The sequence below is a fragment of the Saccostrea cucullata genome, unplaced genomic scaffold (assembly GCF_032062105.1).
Source record: "Saccostrea cucullata isolate Sc308-1 unplaced genomic scaffold, CSIRO_AGI_Scuc_v1 ctg10, whole genome shotgun sequence".
NCBI lineage: Eukaryota > Metazoa > Mollusca > Bivalvia > Ostreida > Ostreidae > Saccostrea > Saccostrea cuccullata.
The window spans coordinates 552,900-575,149 of NW_026938566.1; the positions used below are offsets into that span (position 1 = coordinate 552,900).

Genomic DNA, 22,250 nt, shown 5'->3' on the forward strand with positions numbered 1-22,250 from the left:
TACTTTCTAAATGGCATTTCCTTGGACATGAGTAAGTTAATATCTAAATAATGACTGATTGTTTCTCTCTAAGTAATAAACACTCCCATTAAGGCTTAAAATAATATATCAGATTATAAGGCCTGAACTAACAATGTTAACGACCCATTCCATGCGATAAACGAAGTAAGTACATGTACATACACTGTATCTATCCAGAGTTGCAAACATAAGTACCTTTATTCCTTACCTTTGGATCCCGTTTTAGCTTAATTAAAAAAAATCCTCTTTCACTCTGAATAACATTTTGTCACAAAAAGCCAAAGAAAAACATGCTTGTTGTCAAGAAGTTACATGTATAGAAATGTTCTTCAGAAATCAATACCAGAATTAAAAAAGCTCACAATGAAGACATGTATCTTCTAACGTAAACTCGCTCTGTTTAAAGACTGTTTTTATCAGTTTTAATTTACAGCATCTATCGTCATATCCTGGAGTTTGCAACTCTGTAGTCGGGGAAGCAGTGTGTAGGTAGGGCGACCCCCTTTCTCTTTTTCATTCAATTAAGGTCGATCCACCTTCTTTTTTGTTGCAGTATTTCTTCTACACACATGCATCTATTCATATTTTGCACTTAATATTCTTGGCAAAATATGAGAGCATAGTTGTAAAACGATTTTGTGTGTTTGCTTTTGATATCTTTGTCATTGTAATTTAAACCCATATTTTAAAAGAAATTAACTTGATTAATGAATAAATAAGTTATAAAATTGTGAAACTAAATGAAATGAGTCACTACAGGGTTTGTTATGTAGCGTAGCCCTGCTTTTCATTTTGGTGTATGGGAGGAGACCCAGGTGAACGTAATGGGCAACGGGCCTCATTTTTCTTAACTAACCCTGTGTTCTGGGTCAACTGTCCCTCTTAACCACCCTTATTATGTGATAATACTAGTATGTCACAATATTTTGTATGAAATTCAGGTTCATTATTCCTTTGCGTCATTCGACACATCAGAGTATACATGCAAGTAGTCATAATCAAACATATTGATTGAATATAATATAAATATTCTTAAGAGTTGCAAAAAAAAATGGAGTATAATATCAAACAAAAATTATTACGAAGATTTCAAGAAACTGCTGCATGCATTTGATAATTAAAAAAAGCTCACACAACCCCCAAATTTTCCTAGAAATAGAAGTTCATGTAGATATTGAAGTTTACCCTTTCGCTTGCTCTGTCACCAGGAGTCATTTTCCTCTCGGTAACCATGTTTTTTTCTTGATGATGAACCTGGCAGCTGTCAAAAAATATTTTGATAAATTAAATTTATATATGCAATTTAGGCGTGTTTGATTTTTTTAATGTACGTATTTAAAATTATCAGTCAATTACAGGGGGATTATAAAATGAATTTTACTTCACAACTTTTACCGTTTTATTTGATTTTGTGCGAAAATGTATCGGTTATATGGAGTATTGCAGCTGCAATTTAAAATGATTTAAAAAAAAAAAAACCGGAATAAATGAAATAAAAGATATTCAATGTTACGTGTAGAATTTATCTTACATAAGGAATAAATTTCCTATCAAACTACAAAACATCGTGTGTTTTTTTCATGACACTGATTTTCTTTGGAAACATTTTGCCAGTTTTAGTTTAAAGAGGGTTGGTGGTTGTGGCCATTTTTAGAAGTATATTGATCTCCTTTAGAAGAAGAGCTCCATTTAAAGATATCACAAAATGATCAAATTTTAAAACTAACATTTATCTTTGCCAAATGATAGTTGACAGCTTAAGATATCATATCCCAAAATTTAAGTTATATCTGGTGGTTAATAAAAAAATAATTTGTTAACCCCCTAGCCTCCTTAAGTCAGGAATGCTTTAAATCTACTATCTTATAACAGGCTAGGGACCAGGGAGTATGGTTTTTCTACAACACTCCCTCTAAAGGAAAGTTAAATCTTGATTTTTGACACAATGATATTCTTTCACCTTTAATTAATAAGAATATTACAGATTCAATCATTAATGAGCTGTCTAGCCAATTGCTGTCAAAACCTCTCATTTTTGAAATTGTATTCAAGTTCAGAACTTCAAACTCATTTCAAAAATGAGTGAGTTCTTACAATTTTGGATTCTAGGATGCCAAATAAACTGTAATCAATTATAATCAATTAAATACCCACGATCAAATTCTATGCATCTCATCTTAGACCTCGCTATCGTTAGCGAAATTTTATGAGTGCAGAAAGGTCACAATAGATCATGAGAAGTAATTTGAAGCGCTTTTCTTTGTTGTAATTTTTAATGTTTCTATGCAAGATAACATAAAACTGTATTTGGCCCCACGTTGGCATCCTTTTATTTGGATACAAAATATTAGAAGAAGAAAAAAAAACTGATATATTTATGTATTAAGACACCATTTCAGGACAAAAAGTTCATTAATTGAAAATAACTGACCTGGTTCCCTGTATTGATTTTTAATAAAGCGTAGCGTGCGTGGATGCTAAAATGTGCTTGATTCTTAATTTAATCTTTTGTTAGTCAAAAATATTAATTAAATTGTGCATAGTAGTAATATGTTCAACCTTCGATTAGTGTCATTTATTAATTTAAAAGCCTGGAACTTATTCATTGCAAGATACCCCCCTTCCCCCTGCGCACTCGTTCGTTATAAACTTGCAATATTGTAGAAACTAAAATGTAATAAACAACAAAAACACTTCAATTCCTCCTGATTAATATTTTTTTTCAAAAAACGCATGAACATTTTTGTTTGATTGTTATCAAATTCAAGTATAATTAATGAATAGTATACTTACGTAGAAAAAAAATTCTCCAAGAAATATCACACAGTGTGAGAATCTTGATGGACAGTGCGATATTATTATTACCTCCAACAGTCACACACTAGTTGCCTAATTCGGCAGCACACTCATATACACCTCTCCAATGGTCAATTTTCGCGCGTGCATAGACAGCAATTGTTATGTAGGGAGAAGAGTCCAAAAATACCAACACGTGAATGTTCTTTCACAAGTGAACGAGACCAACGTGATATAAATGCATGTGTATATATCAGAAATTCAATCTGTATATTGACTTTCCGCGTATTGCTCTTGTCTGCGGCAACCTCATTGACATTTAATTATTTAACTTCTAAATTATTGATAATTGAAACGTGAATGAAATCAGATTTACGTAGACTTAAGACTTAATGAAGATTTATATTAATAATATAAATATGAACTTGTATTTATGCATCGATCTACAGTATATCCGTTTAAGTACAAAATTTCCTGTAAAAATGTCACCATTCTTTTTTCCTTCTTAAAATGTTAATTAACAGTAGTGGAAAATGGGGGGGGGGGGGGCTCCAGGAAAACTACAAGTACTAGCTACTGTAAAGTAATATATACGAGGAGTGTTGTTGATCACGTTGTGGATATTTAAAAATTCCACGGAACTTTTGAAAAAAAAATTTAAATCATTTTTTTTACCAAAAACAATAGCACCAAATCTTACGATTTTTCATATCTATATACAACCTTTTCCCAACATAAATTAAAGTCCAGGCTTTCTGACATCACTGGGAGCTTCTTTTTCGAACTCTTAGTTTTACTTACCTTGACACTGATCATTTGCAAAATTATTTTATTGTTAAAAAAACATTCTGATTGTACACACAAGTACCCTGAGTTGATACAAAAGTATCAAAAAGATGCTTGAGTATCTGATTAACAATATGGTTTTATTTTTGGAAACCATGTCTTCTAACAAACTGTCGAAATTCCCATGGGTACCAATTTCGCCCCGTTATAACCTTTTTAATACGTAAAAATGCAATACCATGCAATAACGATGTTCAGTACGTCGCGGTTTCGAATCACCTGGGGTCGTGGAGACCAGTCCTTTGAATGAGTTCTATAAACACAATATTTTTTTTCTTTTCAATATAAAACTATGTATATGCACATTTCAAAAATAAGATTTTGTCTGGAACAAGACTTCCATTTTAAACAGAATAGAGCTTAGATTTATGATATACGTCCCGTGAAATACCGTAAATCGCATATTTGTGTTGTAGTAACAAAACCAACTAGCTCTCAAAATTTCTCCAAATACTTGCAATATAAAGTATTTCAAAGAAACATTTGTCTAGTTCTTGATTTACACATTTCATTTATAGTATATAGTAAAAATTCTTAACAAGACATTCGGTATTTCTGATACTTCTCAATGTTACGGCATGTTACAGAATACTACCATTTTTTTTTTTTTACAAACAGCCAGAATCAGCAAGTTTTGGAACTTAATTAATGATTTTTGTATTCTGACCCCATCTCAGGACGTTATAGAGTATGTGCAAATTGGTGGGAAAACCCATGCAGCCGAAACGAATAAATGACTACTTGCGCCCGTCTTTTAGTGTTACAAGTTACGCAATTAAAACCCCAATACTATATGTACGACGACTTTGCAGTGCAATGTTGTACCTTTTTAACAAGAATATTGAATCTTTAGAAGTGTTTCAACCTTTTTTCAGTAAAAAAAAAAAACCATGTAAAACAAAATTGGATTTATTAATCTTTAATTGACTTGCATTCGTTTAATTCCATTGACGAAAGGATCTTTCGAAGAAGAAGAAACAGACAGTAAATTCAGACATTGTGGCTCATGAATCGAACTGAACAAATACAATGGAGGTTTTGAACAATATCTGCATTTATTTCTTTCGTATGGTAAAAAAATTGTTGGTGACGTCACAGTCCTAGAAACGTCACAAAGCAAATAGCGTCATAACTTATATTTCAGTTGTTTTGTGCAAAGCGATACTCATTATCTAGGCTTAATATTTTTAAAGATGGAATTGAAAGAACTAGAGGTAGGAACTTATTCTTATTTCAATACATGTTAATTGACATTTATTAGTTATTACACAGACGTGCTTTCCATTCACACAGTTGGATCTCAAGGTTAAGTTGTTAACACAATTAGAAAAAAAACTGTGTATCTGTATACCTACTGAAAAACATGCTATGTAGTCATGAACTGCTGTGTTATAGTAAATCATATATTTATGATCCCTAGTTTTATTAAGGGATGGTTATAATATTTCTTTCTTAAAAATAATTATACATTTAATCATATTTTTAGATATTTTGAACAAGTATTTAGAATAATTATAATATTTAGTTTTTAATCCAATGACGTCACAATATCAATGACATCACAATATCAATGTCGTCATAATACACAGTTTGAGCAGTTTAAGAAAAATTGTGCAAAAGCAGACTTTCCTGTTTTATTCAATGGCTAGCTCGTCGGAGGTAGGCTGTATGAATATTGTTAAACATTCCTTAAAAGATTAAACTGTTTAGTGCAACAGACACAATACCATTTTTAATGAAACTTACTTAGCATAGTTAATTTCTGTTTTTATTGTAGAACCCTGAAAAACTGAGGGAATTTCTCCAGAATGGCACATTGTCTCTGAGAGACCTCGACAAGAAGGTAAATACATTTTAAGAAAATAAATTAATATTAAACAACTCAATTAAGAATAGATTTGAAAATTGTTTTCCGTACAAAAAAAAAAGCAAACTAATAAGATACTAGTAGTGAGCATGAATTTATAGCTGAATCAAGTACTGAGGTAAATAAAAACAAACCTTGAAAACAGAAAAGGGGATCCTCGGGAGGCAGAAGAAGACGCAGCAAAAGTAAGAAGGGGGGAAATGTAACAACAGACGATACGACGAAAACACAGGCTGTCGATAAACACCAAAACCTCCCGATGGCTCCCAAGATTAACAGACCGTCAAAACCAGAGAGCAGTTCGAAAAATGCCGAAAAAGGTCTGAAGTGGAAAACTCATGAAAAAGAGTCGATAATGGTAAGAATGAGTAAATTTCAATGATTTTTCTAATAAATATAACCAGGAAATAAAACATAAGAATGTATGAACAAAAATGGTTTACTAGTAATTCATACATTTTACATTTAATCTCGTTCTAGGTAGTGCGCAGCATCCTAGATGAACTATTATATCAAGTTTCTAAAGATTGTTCTGCTGTTGATTATAGGTTTGTAAAAATAATCAGGATCTAAAATTCAATTCAATTAAAATTACTTTTTAAAAATCTTTTACAAAATACTAGTTTGAAGTTAAAGTAGTTCATGTGATGTGAACTGGACTGTTTCTTCATTTCAGCGATGCTAAAGAGATAAGTGCACCGATCCCCGCTCTGCTGGGAGCTTGTGACGAGAGAATCGTAGCAATAAGGAATTTTTACACAGAGCAGAGAAGAACAACACTGGAGGTATATAATTAGATTAGTAATACGAAATTTAATTGGAGATTTTCCCGAAATTTTAAAATGACCGTAAATCAATTCATTATATATAACAATTTACGCCTTGATGTCTGGAACACAATTTCTTTATTGACAGTTATTATACGAAGCAGCACAGGAAAATGTAGAGGATCTGATCAAACGTGCAACTACACGTCATTATGATTTCCCCAGGTAAATACATATACAATGAACTACACTCCCTTTGGTTGAACACCCCCGCCCACCCCCAAAACAATCGATTATTATTATATTTGTTTTTTTGGGGGGAGGGGTGTTCAGTCGCCCAGCATTAAAAAAAATGTATTAAAACCTATGATTAGAAAAATTAAATTATTTAGAACAAGGGAGTCTCAAAAAAAGATGCAATTTAAATTTTAAAAAGGGGCAGGGTTGAAAAAAATATGAAAGAGTGTATGACAACCTTATATTCTTTGTAAGTTTCAAAAGCATAAACCCATGAAGTTTAAGGCAAAAAAGTTATATAGATAGTATATTGTTATATTTATATGCAAAATATTTTTAATCCCTTTCAGTTTATTTAGCTCAAATGAGGGCCAGTTGGTAATAACTACCCCGCTCCGATTTGCCAATGATGGCGCTCAACAGAGGGTCTACCATCAATTGCTGCACACCGAGAAAATGAAAATAAAAACGGTATCTATTCAATGATAATCGGAGAAATATTTATTTCAAATCATACTTTACTGTAAACCAACTATTATTTGCGTCTATTATTATTCGCGATTTGTCAATTTGAAATCAATCCGCGAAGATTAATATTCGCAACTAAGGAAGCATTTTCTACAAAAACTAAGCAAAATGATTGGTTCGCGGCGATTAATATTCGCGAGTTAAAATAGGTCGAGGAACTCGCGAATATTTCTATCAAGCGAATAAAAATTGGTTTAAAGTATATTGTATTTTGTATACTGCAAGGATATACACAGTCTAAATATTACGGTCACTATTAATCATATCGGTCTCGATTCTTATTTTTGTAGATTAAGAACATGGGGGCATTAGAAATTGAACAGTACTTCGGCACCTTTTCGGCCACGCGTGCAAAGATTGCCGAAACAAGAATCATGGCAGTAAAGGAGTTTTACGAAAACGAGCAGAAAATGACTCTAAAAGTATAAAAATGATTTGTAGCTCTGTATTATTTACACGCTCGTATATGATACACAAAAAAAATTACTCTACATTGAAACTTGAAACATTATTCACCGTATAATTTTTTTTTAATGTAAACCTTATGATAAGATATTCATAGTTGAATTCAAAAAATAAAGACATGGTACGTTTGTAAGACTTAGGGAAGATTTCATTTGTAAATCATTATTTTCTTCGGTGACAGTAGATTACATTTTAAGGTTTTTTTAATTTGACAGTTATTGTACAAAGCAGCACAGCAAACTGTGAATGACCTTATAATCCAAGCTACTCCTAACTTTGATTTTGCTGGGTTTTAAGTTTTGAGTTCGAAGTTTTAATTTTAAGTTTTTTTTTTATTTGACAGTTATTGTACAAAGCAGCAAAGCAAACTGTGAATGACCTTATAATCCAAGCTACTTAAGTTTTTTAAAAGTTTTAACTGTGATTTTGCTGGGTATGTCATTTTGAAGTAAAATAGAGGTGTAATAAATCTATTAACGAGATGAATTTTATTTTCTGGGTATTGATAAAATTGTTAAATTAAAGATAATTTTCATTTGTTGTTTGACTTCATAAATAATAAGTCCAACTCAATGCTACAATAATTTTATTCTATATTATAAAACAGTTTTAGAAAGCTTTTAAAGGGGTATTGAATTTTTGGAAAGTATCAAGGAATAGAATTTGACTCCAAAGCATTTATTATTTTTTTCCAACACTTTCAGAATATTTGTTTTACAGGGAGGGGACTTGCTTAAAGGGTAACTACAACTGTTAAATAAATTAAAGATAATTTTTGTAATTGATATAGACCTTATCAGTTTTCACTATGATAACAACAGAGATCATGTGAAGAAAACAATATAATACATAGTCATGGATGGCCAAGAAAATACGAGTACAAGTTAAAATAAACAGATTTCGTTTCTTTACATAGTTGTCATTATAAATTGTGTCTAATTATTCACTGATTAATTTCCTGTGTACAGATCAGTTAAAATAGAGGTGGATATTCCTGCCTTAGTAAGATCTGAGGAATATACCACAAGATTGAAAGCAGTCATAGAAAAGACAAACGCTGAGAAGTTGGCAATACAAAAGGTATTCATCAAATGGAATAATTATTTGTGTGTTCATATTGTATATATTCAAATTGTATATTGCCTTTTAAATACATGTACACATTAAATTGAACTATTTCGTAATTTATTATGAACAAGATCAAAACTTTTGGTTCCTTTTCTTAGGTTTTGTACAACACGGCCTCTGGGGTTGTTGAAGACTTGTTCGACTCTGGTGCAAATAATGCAAGGTTGGTTCATATTTAAATAGGTACCTGAATTTATAATTTATATTTTCGTCAATTAAAAAAGTAATAAAAATCTATGCAAATATTGATTCATTCTCTTAATTTCCATCCTTTCTTTTTTGTAGCTTAAAAACTTTGTCTGAAACAGATGTGAGCAACGAATTGGTACGTATTTAATTACTAGTATTTTTTTAACAATTCTGCAAAACTCAAATAACTAAAATAATATTGCTATTTTAGAGGCGAATGCTGCATAAAAATAGATGAAAAAAACATAATCTGAAATAGTCTAAATTTTTGTCACTTTCATCAGGAGGACGATCCAATGCCAAAACTGAAAGGCTGGCGAAGATTCCTATGTTGCATTAAAGCAAACAAACAACAGGTAAACATCCATCCTACATTTATTTCTATTCATTTCCTCTTGTTTTATTCTGGCATTTTAACAATGATATTGTGTTCTTTCAAACGTTTGATTCTATATAATTTATTTCTACAGAAGAAAGAGAAAAAAGAGAAGCGTGGGTTATTTACCAGGCTGCGACATTTGTTTAGCCGTCTTTAATTTGTGAAAGAATTTTACAAATATGTTGTCTATAATTAAAAAATGTGTGAAGAAAGCATTCCATTGGTGAAAAGGCATAAATTATGATTGGAACAATTCACTTATTATAATTATCATACCTAGAAAAGAAAGATGTTAATGTTTCTAAATAAAATCTTATATTTATCTGTTTTTGTGTGTTTGTGTTGTGTTAAACAGTGTTCATATGAAAAAGAACAATCGGGATTAAAAACATTCCACCCACTCTCTTTTGAAATCTTTTCTTCTAGACGCAAAACGTGGATTTTGCACTGTAGTGCTGTGCAATAAAGCAATAGTCAAATTCTTCTAAAGATAAGAAAAATAAATTCTCTCGCAAATAAAAATTAGAGGTACATGTACTGTGAACAATGAGCCCACTAAATGAATATAATGGCAGTGTCCATGTTTTGCTGTAAGAAACCCAAAATATGTGTCGGATCAGAAAGTAAAATGGAGGTGCGAAATGGCATTAAGCAATAAAGATTCTGTAGAAGTCTCATCAAATTTCATTCAGTGGTATAAGACGAGTTGTGGATAAGAGATGGGTATTCCAAAGCGTAAAAGACAGACGGACGGACGGGCATACCGATTACTATATACCCTCCCGCTTTTCAAGCGGGGATATAAAAATCCCACATTTATCAGTGAAATAGGAGTGCTCATCTCTTCAGGATGTTTTGCACATGACCAAACTAGTCATTCGATAAAAAAAATTATCAATGTGTAACTTTGTCAAAAAGACCCTAGAAGTGAATAAAAATTGTTCATTGTGTCTGGTTTTAAACCCCCCCCCCCCAAAAAAAAAGGACCTAAGAATATTTAAAAAAAAATTTAAAAAAAAAAAAGGAAAATTTTTAATTACAAAATTACAATTAAAATTACAATTACAAAATTCAATTACAAAATATTGACTAAGTTTATTTTGATTGGCTTATTTGCCAGGCACTACAATGTGTTGCATTGTATTGCAGTGCAGAGCGCAGAAGGGTGCAGTCATTCTTCTATTGTTCAACAAGCACAATTATTTTACTACTCAATGTATTCCAAATCTTCCCCACCATCCACCCTCCAAAGACATCCTATATATACAATTTTCCGTTGGGGCTGATTGTAGATTGCAAAATTTGCATAATGCAGGTTTCTTACAAAGTTCCATAATTCAAATGATGTCCCTTTGAACAACGTAAACAAAGCGATCTTTGCTGTCTGCTTTCTGTTATGCAAATGTTGAGACAAAGCTCACGGATAGCAAGCTTGTCAACTATAAAAGACTGAAGAGGGTGAGTTAACATTTCAATCAATAGCGGTAATGTCGCAATTCAAATTTGATCTTATTGTGAGTTTCTCTCACTAATGAAGTAATGCTTACTGGCTTAGCAGTACTGAGAAGCGCATTTTTGATTGTTCTTCTGTGGGCGCTTTCTTTGATTGATTGAGTCTCAAAATGTTCACTCGTCAGACAGACGGGAAAGCTCGTATTTATTTCCTTGTTTATCTTGATAATAAAAATAGAACAGGTATCTTTAACCCGTAATACGACGGTGCGTCAAGCATTATAACAATGCGATGCATTGCAGTGCAATATTTATATCTTTATCTAAAAGCATCCAGTCTGTTTTCCAAACTTTTAAAGCAGAGAAATGTGTTGAACAAAAGTGTTATTCTCATCTTTATTTTCAATTTAAAAAAGCGCATGTAAAACAAAATTTGAATTTTATTTATCTTAATTGACATTGCATTGTAATGCAATGCAATAAAATAAGGCTTACTCTATAAGATAAAATAACAATCTTCAATCAAAAAGGAGTGTTCATTTCTTCAATAAAATTTGCGCATACCCAAACTAATCGTTTGATAGAAAATGATCAATACGTAACTTTGTCAAAATGTCCTTTGACATAATTACTTAGTTGTTATTTGAGATTCATATGAAAAGTCCTTCAACATACTAGAATGTTAATTGAGATTCATATGAAAGAGAACAATCGGGATAAAAAAATCCAACCAATCTGTTTTGAAAAACTTTTCCTCAAAACACAAAATGAGAAACATGTGGATTTTGCACTGTAGTGCAGTGCAATAAAGCATAATCGAATTCTTATTAAGATTGATAAGTAATATTAATTCTCTTGCAAATAAAAAAATATCAGTCAAAGAGGGGTTTTCTCTCTGCAGGATCTTTTTGCACATACCCAAACTAGTAGTTTGCATGATAAAATATATATAATTGTCAATACGTACTTTGTCGAAAAGTCCTTTGACATAATTACTTGATTGTTAATTGAGATTTTTATGAATCAGGATGAAAAAAAAAATCCACCCAATCTGTTTAAAAATTAACTAATCTTCAAAACACAAAATGGGAAACATATGGAGTTTGCACTGTAGTGCAGTACAGTAAAGTGTAGTCAACTTCTTATTTAGATAAGCCATATTCATTCTCTCGCAAATCCCCCCCCCCACACACACACAAACACATATTTATCAGTCAAATGGGATTACTCATTTCTTCTGGATGTTTTGCGCATATCCAAACTAGTTTTTCGATAAAATATAATAATGATCAATACGCAACTTTGTCTAAAATTCTTTCGACATAATTACTGGGTTGTTATCTGCGATTTGTATGAAATAGATCAGTCATATATTGAGAGAATGTGAATCCAAATATTTCATGTATAAAAAAGAAAAATCTAATTCAATTACAAAATTTTGACTAAGTTTATTTTGATTGGCTTATTTGCCAGGCACTACAATGTGTTGCATTGTATAGCAGTGCAGAGTGCAGAAGGGTCCAGTTATTCTTCTATTGTTCAACACATTATTTTACTACTTAATATATTCCAAATCTTCCCCACCATCCACCCTCCAAAGACATCCTATATATACAATTTTCCCTTGGGGCTGATTGTAGATTGCGAAATTTGCATAATGCAAGTTTCTTACAAAGTTCCATAATTCAAATGATGTCCCTTTGAACAACGTAGACAAAGCGATCTTTGCTGTCTGCTTTCTATTATGCAAATGTTGAGACAAAGCTCACGGATAGCAAGCTTGTCAACTATAAAAGACTGAAGAGAGTGAGTCAACGTTTGAATCAATAGCGGTAATGTCGCAATTAAAGTTTGATCTTAGTGTGAGTTTCTCTCACTAATCAAGTAGTGCTTACTGGCTTAGCAGTGCTGTAAAGCGCATTTTTAATTGTTCTTCTGTGGGCGCTTTCTTTGATTGATTGAGTCTCAAAATGTTCACTCGTCAGACAGACAGGAAAGCTCGTATTTATTTCGTTGTTTATCTTAATAATAAAAATAGAACAGGTATCTTTAACCCGTAATAAGACGGTGCATCAAGCATTATGACAATGCGATGCATTGCAGTGCAATATTTATATCTTTATCTAAAAGCATCCAGTCTGTTTTTCCAAACTTTTTAAGCAGAGAAATAAATGTTGAACAAAAGTGTTAGTCTCATCTTTATTTTCAATTAAAAAAAAGCCCATGTAAAACAAAATTTGAATTTTATTTATCTTTAATTGACATTGCATTGTAGTGCAATGCAATAAAATGGAGCTTACTCTATAAGGGAAGCAGTATTAATTCGCATGCAAATAAAATAACAATCTTCAATCAAAAAGGAGTGTTCATTTCTTCAATAAAATTTGCGCATACCCAAACTAATCGTTTGATAGAAAATGATCAATACGTAACTTTGTCAAAATGTCCTTTGACATAATTACTGAGTTGTTAATTGAGATTCATATGAAAAGTCCTTCAACATACTAGAATGTTAATTGAGATTCATATGAAAGAGAACAATCAGGATAAAAAAAATCCACCCAATCTGTTTTGAAAAACTTTTCCTCAAAACACAAAATGAGAAACATGTGGATTTTGCACTGTAGTGCAGTGCAATAAAGCATAATCGAATTCTTATCATTAAGATTTATAAGTAATATTTATTCTCTTGCAAATAAAAAAATATCAGTCAAAGAGGGGTATTCTCTCTGCAGGATCTTTTTGCACATACCCAAACTAGTAGTTTGCATGATAAAATAATATATATAATTGTCAATACGTACATGTACTTTGTCGAAAAGTCCTTTGACATAATTACTGGATTGTTCATTGAGATTTTTATGAATCAGGATGGAAAAAAATCCACCCAATCTGTTTAAAAATTCACTAATCTTCAAAACACACAATGGGAAACATATGGAGTTTGCACTGTAGTGCGCAGCAATAAAGTGTAGTCAACTTCTTATTCAGGTAAGCCATATTCATTCTCTCACAAATCCCCCCCCCCCCCCAAACACATATTTATCATTGAAATGGGATTACTCATTTCTTCTGGATGTTTTGCGCATATCCAAACTAGTTTTTCGATAAAATATAATAATGATCAATACGCAACTTTGTCTAAAAGTCTTTCGACATAATTACTGGATTGTTATCTGCGATTTGTATGAAATAGATCAGTCATATATTGAGAGAATGTGAATCAAAATATTTCATATGTAGAAAAGAAAAATCTAATTCAATCACAAAATTTTGACTAAGTTTATTTTGATATGCTTATTTGCCAGGTACTACATGTACAATGTGTTGCATTGTATTGCAGTGCAGAGTGCAGAAGGGTGCAGTTTTGCGTCTATTGTTCAACAAGCACAATTATTTTACTACTCAGTATATTTTAAATCTTCCCGACCATCCACCCTCCAAAGACATCCTATATATGCAATTTTCCCTTGGGGCTGATTGTAGATTGCAAAATTTGCATAATGCAAGTTTCTTGCAAAGTTCCATAATTCAAATGATGTCCCTTTGAACAACGTAGACAAGGCGATCTTTGCTATTTGCTTTCTATTATGCAAATGTTGAGACAAAGCTCACGGATAGCAAGCTTCTCAACTATAAAAGACTGAAGAGAGTGAGTCGAAGTATGAATCAATAGCGGTAATGTCGCAATTCAAGTTTGATCTTATTGTGAGTTTCTCTCACTAATCAAGTAGTGCTTACTGGCTTTGCAGTACTGAAAAGCGCATTTTTGATTGTTCTACTGTGGGCGCTTTGTTTGATTGATTGAGTCTCAAAATGTTCACTCGTCAGACAGACAGGAAAGCTCGTATTTATTTCGTTGTTTATCTTAATAATAAAAATAGAACAGGTATCTTTAACCCGTAAAACCCCAGTCACATTTCCAAAAACGACCAACGGCCGACGGGTTTTGAAGCAAAAATGGGATTCTTCGGGTGACAGTCGTCATTTCATCGGCCGTTGTCTTGGCCGATTTTGACCTCTTTTTTTGTCGGCCGACCAATTTTGTGTCCATCGGTCCAAGTTATAATTTTTTATGCGTCGGTGGCCGATTCCTTCAATTGAAGTTATCCGTCGACCAACCTTCGATCATCGTCTGACCATCGGCGTTCAGTTTATAAAGTCGGTTGTCCGTCGTTGGACAATAAGGGTGTTTAAAATTTCGGCCGACGCTTAAAATCAAACTGTAGCTCAGAGCTCGATGATCGGACGACGATTGGCCGACTTGTGAATATTTAACCTAGTAAGGATACATAACACAAACAAAATTTTGATGCATGGATTGATATAATGTTTTTGAACGGAAATAACATGAATAATTAATCCGTAAGATATAAAGAAATCTAAAGTATTATTTGCTGCTTAGATATGCACCATTTGTCATTTTTATGCAATTCCATTCAAAATATTGCACACATTTTCAACTTTGCCTTGCAAACATTACTCACGTTACCTATCTGAATATAGATCTATGAAAAAATATTCCCGAATTCTAAAGAAAAATGATTTTTTGTGTTATTTGTCCAAGTCATCGGTGTCCCTAGCAATTAATGTGACTGCTCCGTGTCGCCCGATACTGTATCGGCCGATCATGTTCTTTCAGCCGACAAGACGAGAAAAATTTAGTCGCCCGACCATCGGCTTAAGGTCAGACGACACGTTCCTCAAAAATATATAATTTTTCCTAAGAATTTGTCAATGAAGTATAGGTACTAAAAGAAGTTTCCTCACAAAAAATTAGGGTACCTTACCAGGCATCTGGACAAGATACCACAGGGTCATATTTCTTATACATCCTTATGTGTAATCTTCTGAATGACCTTTATCACAATTTTTGGTTTACTTATATTTAAAAACATTTTGAAAACAATGCAGATATCAGAAGAGAATGACAAATATGAATAATTTTTTTTATATAATACCAAGAGACAAAACATATATTTGAGGAACGTGTCGTCTGACCTTAAATGTGACCTAGGCATAATAAGACGGTGCATTAAGCATTATAACAATGCGATGTATTGCAGTGCAATCTAAAAGCATCCAGTCTGTTTTTCCAAACTTTTTAAGCAGAGAAATAAATGTTGAACAAAAGTGTTAGTCTCATCTTTATTTTCAATTAAAAAAAGCCCATGTAAAACAAAATTTGAATTTTATTTATCTTGATTTGACATCGCATTGTAGTGCAATGCAATAGAATGGAGCTTACTCTATAAGGGGAGCAGTATTAATTCGCATGCAAATAAAATAACAATCTTCAATCAAAAAGGAGTGTTCATTTTATCAATAAAATTTGCGCATACCCAAACTAATCGTTTGACAGGAAATGATCAATACGTAACTTTGTCAAAATGTCCTTTGACATAATTACTGAGTTGTTATTATGAAAAGTCCTTCAACATACTAGAATGTTAATTGAGATTCATATGAAAGAGAACAATCAGGATTAAAAAAAATCCACCCAATCCGTTTTGAAAAACTTTTCCTCAAAACACAAAATGAGAAACATGTGGATTTTGCACTGTAGTGCAGTGCAATAAAGCATATTAATCGAATTCTTATTAAGATTTATAAGCAATATTAATTCTCTTCCAAATAAAAAAAATTATCAGTCAAAGAGGGGTTTCATTTCTGCAGGACAATAGTCGTTCAATAAAATATAATTATCAATACCTACTTTGTCTAAAAGCCCTTCCACATAATTACTGGATTTTTAACTGAGATTTTTATGAAAAAAAAAACCCAATCAGGATTAAAAAAAATTCCACCCAATCTGTTTTAAAAAGTAACTATTAAATCTTTAAAACACAAAAGGAGAAACATACGGAATTTGCACTGTTGTGCAGTGCAATAAAGTGTAGTCAAATTCTTCTTTAGATAAGCAATATTCATTCTCTCGCATATACATGTGTCACTGCCACCCCCACACACATGCACATTTTATCAGTCAAATACGATTACTAATTTCTTCTGGAAGTTTTGCGCATACCCAAACTAGTTGTTCGATGAAATATAATGATCCATTCGCTACGAAAACCTATTAGGATCACTCTAAAGATAAAATTTTTTTAAAAAGGCGTTATTACGCCTTTCTAAAAGGCGTTATTACGCCTTTCCATTCAAAAAGGCATTATTACACCTTTCCAAAAGGCGTTATAACGCCTTTCCAAAAGGCGTTATTACGCCTTTCCAAAAGACGTTATTACGGCTTTTAATAAAGTGCCGTGCCACAGCATGATACGCCCGTCAAAAAAATACAATTTTCTTGAACAGTTTAGGTGCAAGAAAATCACATCAACCTTGATTCTAAGATTTCGATGATTTTTCCATTCCTTAAAATATTTATCCATCCCCTGTGATGTAGGCATCAATTATAATAAATATTACATCACTGATAGATTTCTGTGCTGGTTGTGTTAGACCTTGTCAAATGCCCATCATCAAATTAGTCTTAACAACTTAATCTATACCAAATTAATTTTGAAAAGAAAAGGCTGGCCATCAAATGACATATGTTATAAACTGACCAACAGTTCCTCTGTCTAATCCCCAAAGGGCTGCTTAATCAGAGCGACTGAGACAGCTAGCCTTCCTACATTAAACTCATTAATTAATCTTTAACTGGATGCTTGTCTACTCATTACTACCAAGAGATGAATGGGTCTGCACTATCTACTATAAATTTTTTTTAAAAACATATAAAATACTCAAAGATTTTTTTTTTTGGTTGAGATTTAATGTCCGACAGGTTTTAATATGATATACATATGGACATGCTGATTCAACCCCACCCCATAAAATTAGCTTTTAAATTAATAAAATTACATATCAGATTAGTCTATTATGCAATATCAAATTAGTTTTAATTACTTTTCATCAAATTCATTTCAAAACAAAGATAGTCAACAAGAGCTATTTTTAATCAAACAGGCTTACCCATTTGCCCAATTCTCAAGGGATATAGATAACACCAATGCTCTGTCAGTTAGCTCCTCGCACTCAAAACCCATTAATTTCTTTCTAATTTGACATGCAATTTTCTGTTATCAAAATTCTTCTTGACCAGTGCTTGATAATTACACTCATGGGAGACATGGGATTTCTCTAACATACATTATATTTGTTTTAGATTGCTGTCAAGTATATGCTTAAAAAAATCAGAATTTTCTTGATTTAACACTTTTTTAATAAGAACAGTGCAATACTCTTACATTATTTGGGATGTGTAAATGAATAGTAAAAAGACACATTTTTAAAAAAAAAATTCACTTAAATTAAAGGTCACAGTGACCTTGAAATAGGTCGCGACACACCTTCTACCTAAGATGCTTAACTGGCCAAGTTTGATGATTCTAAGTCTAATAGTTTTCTAGTTATGAACCGGACAGGATTTTTCCATATTTGGCTATAACTTTTTAATTAAAGGTCAGAGCGACCTACTTTTTGTGCGCGACACACCTTCTACCCAAGATGCATCAGATGACAAAGTTTGATAATCCTAGGCCTAGTAGTATTAAAGTTATGAGCCGGAAACGAAAAAGCTAACAGACAGACGGACAGACAGACAGCTAGACAGACGGACGGACACGAAGCCTATAACATAATACGTCCCGTCTTAAGACGGGCGTATAAAAAGGCATTATTACACCTTTTTAAAAGGCGTTTTAACGCCTTTCTAAAAATCGTTTTAATGCTATTCTAAACGGCGTTATTATGCCTTTCCAAAAGGGTTATTACGCTTTTTTAATAACTATTATTTTGCATCTAACAGGCCTGTGCTTCTAAAGCCTCCCCCTCCCAACCACCACCACCCCCCACTCTACTGGCCAAACTCCTGGGTGACTTCTCGGTAAAACTTTGTTTAAATGCAATAATTTGCCACAGTTGTACACACTGCAACAAAATGATCAGGAACCAAGCAACCAACAGTTAATTATAATATTTATACTGTAGCAAGACTTTTCCCCAAAAAGTGTGTATGTGTGGTGGGGGATGGGTTACCCCATTTGCACTCGTACTACTGGCCTACTTGAAAAGGAAAATGGAAAGGCGTTATTTTTATGTTAATAAATATATGAAAGATTTAATTAAAACAATCTTTATTTAAGCAATTCTCTATATTCATGCACATCTCACTGACAACTCGTTGCATTCATATTAAGAGAAGGCAACACTCTACTTGTGAAGATACGATATACTAGTAGGGAAATGTATCTTGGAGCTTTGCTTGCCATGTATTAAAATTCATGTCATTTGAAGATATTTTTCTCTCTTCTTGGAAAGAAGCAAGCAGACTATTTGCTATCTATTTAAATTATTTTTTGAGAAATTAGTCCTATATCTACTTGTGATATTCATGTATTCCCAAAGGTAAGATTTCTGCACACCTCATCAGTTGGGCTAAATATGTTTAGTCATGTATTGAAAATAAAAGGCGTAATAACGCCTTTTGGAAAGGCATAATAACGCCTTTTAGAAAGGCGTAATAACGCCTTTTGGAAAGGCATAATAACGCGTTTTAAAAAGGCGTAATAACGCCTTTTTAGAAAGGTGTAATAACACCTTTTAGAATGGAAAGGCGTAATAATGCCTTTTGGAATGGAAAGGCATAATAACGCCTTTTCGAAAGGCGTTATTACGCCTTTTTTCGCGTTATTACGCCTTTTTGAAAGGCGTTATAACGCCTTTTAATTTTTTTCTCTCTAGATTGATCCTAATAGGCTTTCGTAATTTGCAACTTTGTCGAAAAGTCTTTCCACATAATTACTGGATTGTTATCGAAGATTTGTATGAAATAGAACAGTCATAATCGAATTCTTATTAAGATTTATAAGCAGTATTAAATCTCTTGCAAGTAATAAAAAAAATTATCAGTCAAAGAGGGGTTTTCTCTCAGCAGGATCTTTTGTGCATACCCAAACTAGTCGTTTGATAAAATATAATTGTCAATACCTACTTTGTCGAAAAGTCCTTTTACATATGTACTGGATTGTTAATTAAGCTTTTTATGAATCCGGATAAAAAAATCCACCCAGGCAATCTGTTTTGTAAATTGACTAATCTTCAAAACACAAAATGAGAAACACATGGAATTTGTACTGTAGAGCAATGCAATAAAGTGTAGTCAACTTCTTATTTAGATAAGCAATATTCATTCTCTCGCAAATACCCCCCCCCCTCCACACACGCATTTATGTCAACTAGGATTACTCATTTTTTCTGGATGTTTTGCGCATATAAACAGTACTGATGCGCATGCAAATAAAAACAATCACTCAGCAAGCACTCCTGGTGAAACTGGAGGGGATTTGAGGTTTCCTTTAAGTCTGTCTGTCTGTCCCCTTTTTTCTGCACATTTCCCCAAATGCTTTAAGATATTGCGCTGATTTTTGGTACGTAATAGTGTCTTTATAAGTTACAGATAATATTTATATTTCATTCCGCTTCAATGATTTTCGAGTGACTTATGGCCTATTTAATTTTGAAACAATTTTTGTACTGTTCTCCTAAATGCTTGCAGATATAGAGCTGATTTTTGCTATGCGAGTGTATCTTGATGAGTTACAGATCAAAATTACATTTTGTACCACTTCTATAAATTACAGCCTTTTTAATGGGAACCAGATGGAATAGTATAGCTAAAGCAATACTCTCAGAATGCTTGTTATTCTTTGATTAATAACATTGCATTCTTGTGCAATACAATAAAGTATACATGTAGGTAAATCTGTTACATTGTTGATTGAATTTCACTCTTATAATAAACCAGAAGTCTCTGTCGAGACTGAGTATAGCTCTACTGGTTTGTACTTATAAATAAAGTGCCACGCCACAGCATGATACGCCCGTCAAAAAATTACAATTATAATGTATCTTAAACAGTTAAAAGTGCAGGAAAATCATGTCAACCTTGATTTTAAGATTTCAATGATTTTTACACACCTTAAAAAATTTGTTTATCCATCTCATGTGGTGTAGGCATTAATTATAACAAATATTGCATCATTCATAGATTTCTATACCTTGCCAAATGCCTATCATGTTAAACAATATCAAATTAATCTTCACAACTTAATCTATACCTAATTAATTTTGGAAATAAAAGGCTGGCCATCAAATATAAACTGACCAACAGTTCTTCTGTCTAATTCCCGAAGGAGACAATTAAGAGCATGCTCTGAAGTAATGAAAGAGACATGCAGCTAGCCTTCCTACATTGAACACATTAATTAATCTTTAACTGGATGCTTGTCTACTCATTACTCCCAAAAGATTATTGGATCTGCACTATCTACCATAAAACATTTTTAAAACGTATAAAACATCAATGATTTTTTTTTTTTAGATTTAATGTCAGACAGTTAATTGTTAATATGCAATTGTTAATATGCAATTCACATGGACATGCAGATTCAACCCCTACCCCCATAAAATTAATTTTTAAGTTCACAATATTATGTAATAGTTTAATATGCAATATCAAATTAGTTTTAATTACTTCTCATCAAATTCATTTTAAAACTTTGGCTATCCAAGAAGAGCTATTTTTAATCCAAAAGGCTTACCCATTTGGCCCAATACTCAAGGGATATAGATAGCACTGATGCTCTTACAGCTACTCCTCACACTAAACTCATTAATTTCTCTCTCTAATTTGACATGCAATTTTCTGTTATCAAAATTCTTCTTGACCAGTGCTTGATAATTAGACTCATGGGAGTGGTGGAATTTCTCTAACATACATTACATTTGTTATAGATTGCTGTCAAGTATATATGCTAAAAAAATAAGTATTTTCTTAATTTAACATTTTTCTAATAAGGTTAGTGCAATAGTTTTACATTTTTTTGAATGTGTAAATGAATAGAAAAAAAGACATTTCTTTTTTAAAAATTCCACTTAAATTAAAGGTCACAGTGACCTTGAAATAGGTCGCGACACACCTTCTACCTAAGATGCATAAACTGGCCAAGTTTGATGATTCTAAGTCTAATAGTTTTCTAGTTATGAACCGGACAGGATTTTTCCATATTTGGCTATAACTTTTTAATTATAGGTCAGAGCGACCTACTTTTTGTGCGCGACACACCTTCTACCCAAGATGTATCAGCTGACAAAGTTTGATAACTCTAGGCCTTATAGTATTCAAGTTATGAGCCGGACACGAGAAAAGCTAACAGACGGACAGACAGACAGACAGACAGACAGACGGACACGAAGCCTATAACATAATACGTCCCGTCTTAAGACGGGCGTATAAAAACCGATGCACAGAATTATGTATCTTAGTGTAGTCTACTTGTGTGATAAGTTATATTGAAATCAGACCAAAACTGTAGAAGGAGTAGCATTTTAAAGGAATTCCACAGAAAATTCTACTTTTAGTAACCATGGCAACACCGTTCATTGAAATCAAAACCGATGCACTATTATATGTAAATTAGTGTAGTTTATTTGTGTGCCAAGTGATAATGAAATCAGACCAAAACTGTAGAAGGAGTAGCGTTTTAAAGGAATTTCTCAGAAAATTCTATTT

At 32.5% G+C, this 22,250-nt stretch overlaps 1 protein-coding gene and 1 long non-coding RNA gene across 2 annotated transcripts; both read left to right on the forward strand.

Annotated features, from left to right (window-relative positions):
- The first annotated feature begins 4,816 nt into the window (after window positions 1-4,816).
- LOC134250645 (uncharacterized) lies at window positions 4,817-8,992 on the forward strand. Its single transcript, XM_062732996.1, has 12 exons — window positions 4,817-4,877; window positions 5,441-5,506; window positions 5,676-5,888; window positions 6,011-6,078; window positions 6,207-6,315; window positions 6,446-6,522; window positions 6,885-7,005; window positions 7,353-7,484; window positions 7,743-7,816; window positions 8,496-8,607; window positions 8,754-8,818; window positions 8,941-8,992. Exons 1-12 carry the CDS (start codon window positions 4,857-4,859, stop codon window positions 8,990-8,992), a joined length of 1,110 nt encoding a protein of 369 aa, XP_062588980.1. The 5' UTR covers window positions 4,817-4,856.
- Window positions 8,993-9,127: 135 nt separating this feature from the next.
- Window positions 9,128-9,551, forward strand: LOC134250660 (uncharacterized). Its single transcript, XR_009988557.1, has 2 exons — window positions 9,128-9,200; window positions 9,315-9,551. It is a non-coding gene; the product is annotated as an uncharacterized LOC134250660 (long non-coding RNA).
- Window positions 9,552-22,250: the final 12,699 nt, after the last annotated feature.

What these genes read in the sequence shown, in the direction of transcription:
- LOC134250645 (XM_062732996.1), top strand. Translation starts at nt 4,857, where the DNA reads ATGGAATTGAAAGAACTAGAG. An exon ending in ATGAAAAAGAGTCGATAATG is followed by an intron (nt 5,889 to 6,010) that starts GTAAGAATGAGT and finishes ATCTCGTTCTAG; the next exon opens with GTAGTGCGCAGCATCCTAGA. An exon ending in TCTGGTGCAAATAATGCAAG is followed by an intron (nt 8,819 to 8,940) that starts GTTGGTTCATAT and finishes TCTTTTTTGTAG; the next exon opens with CTTAAAAACTTTGTCTGAAA.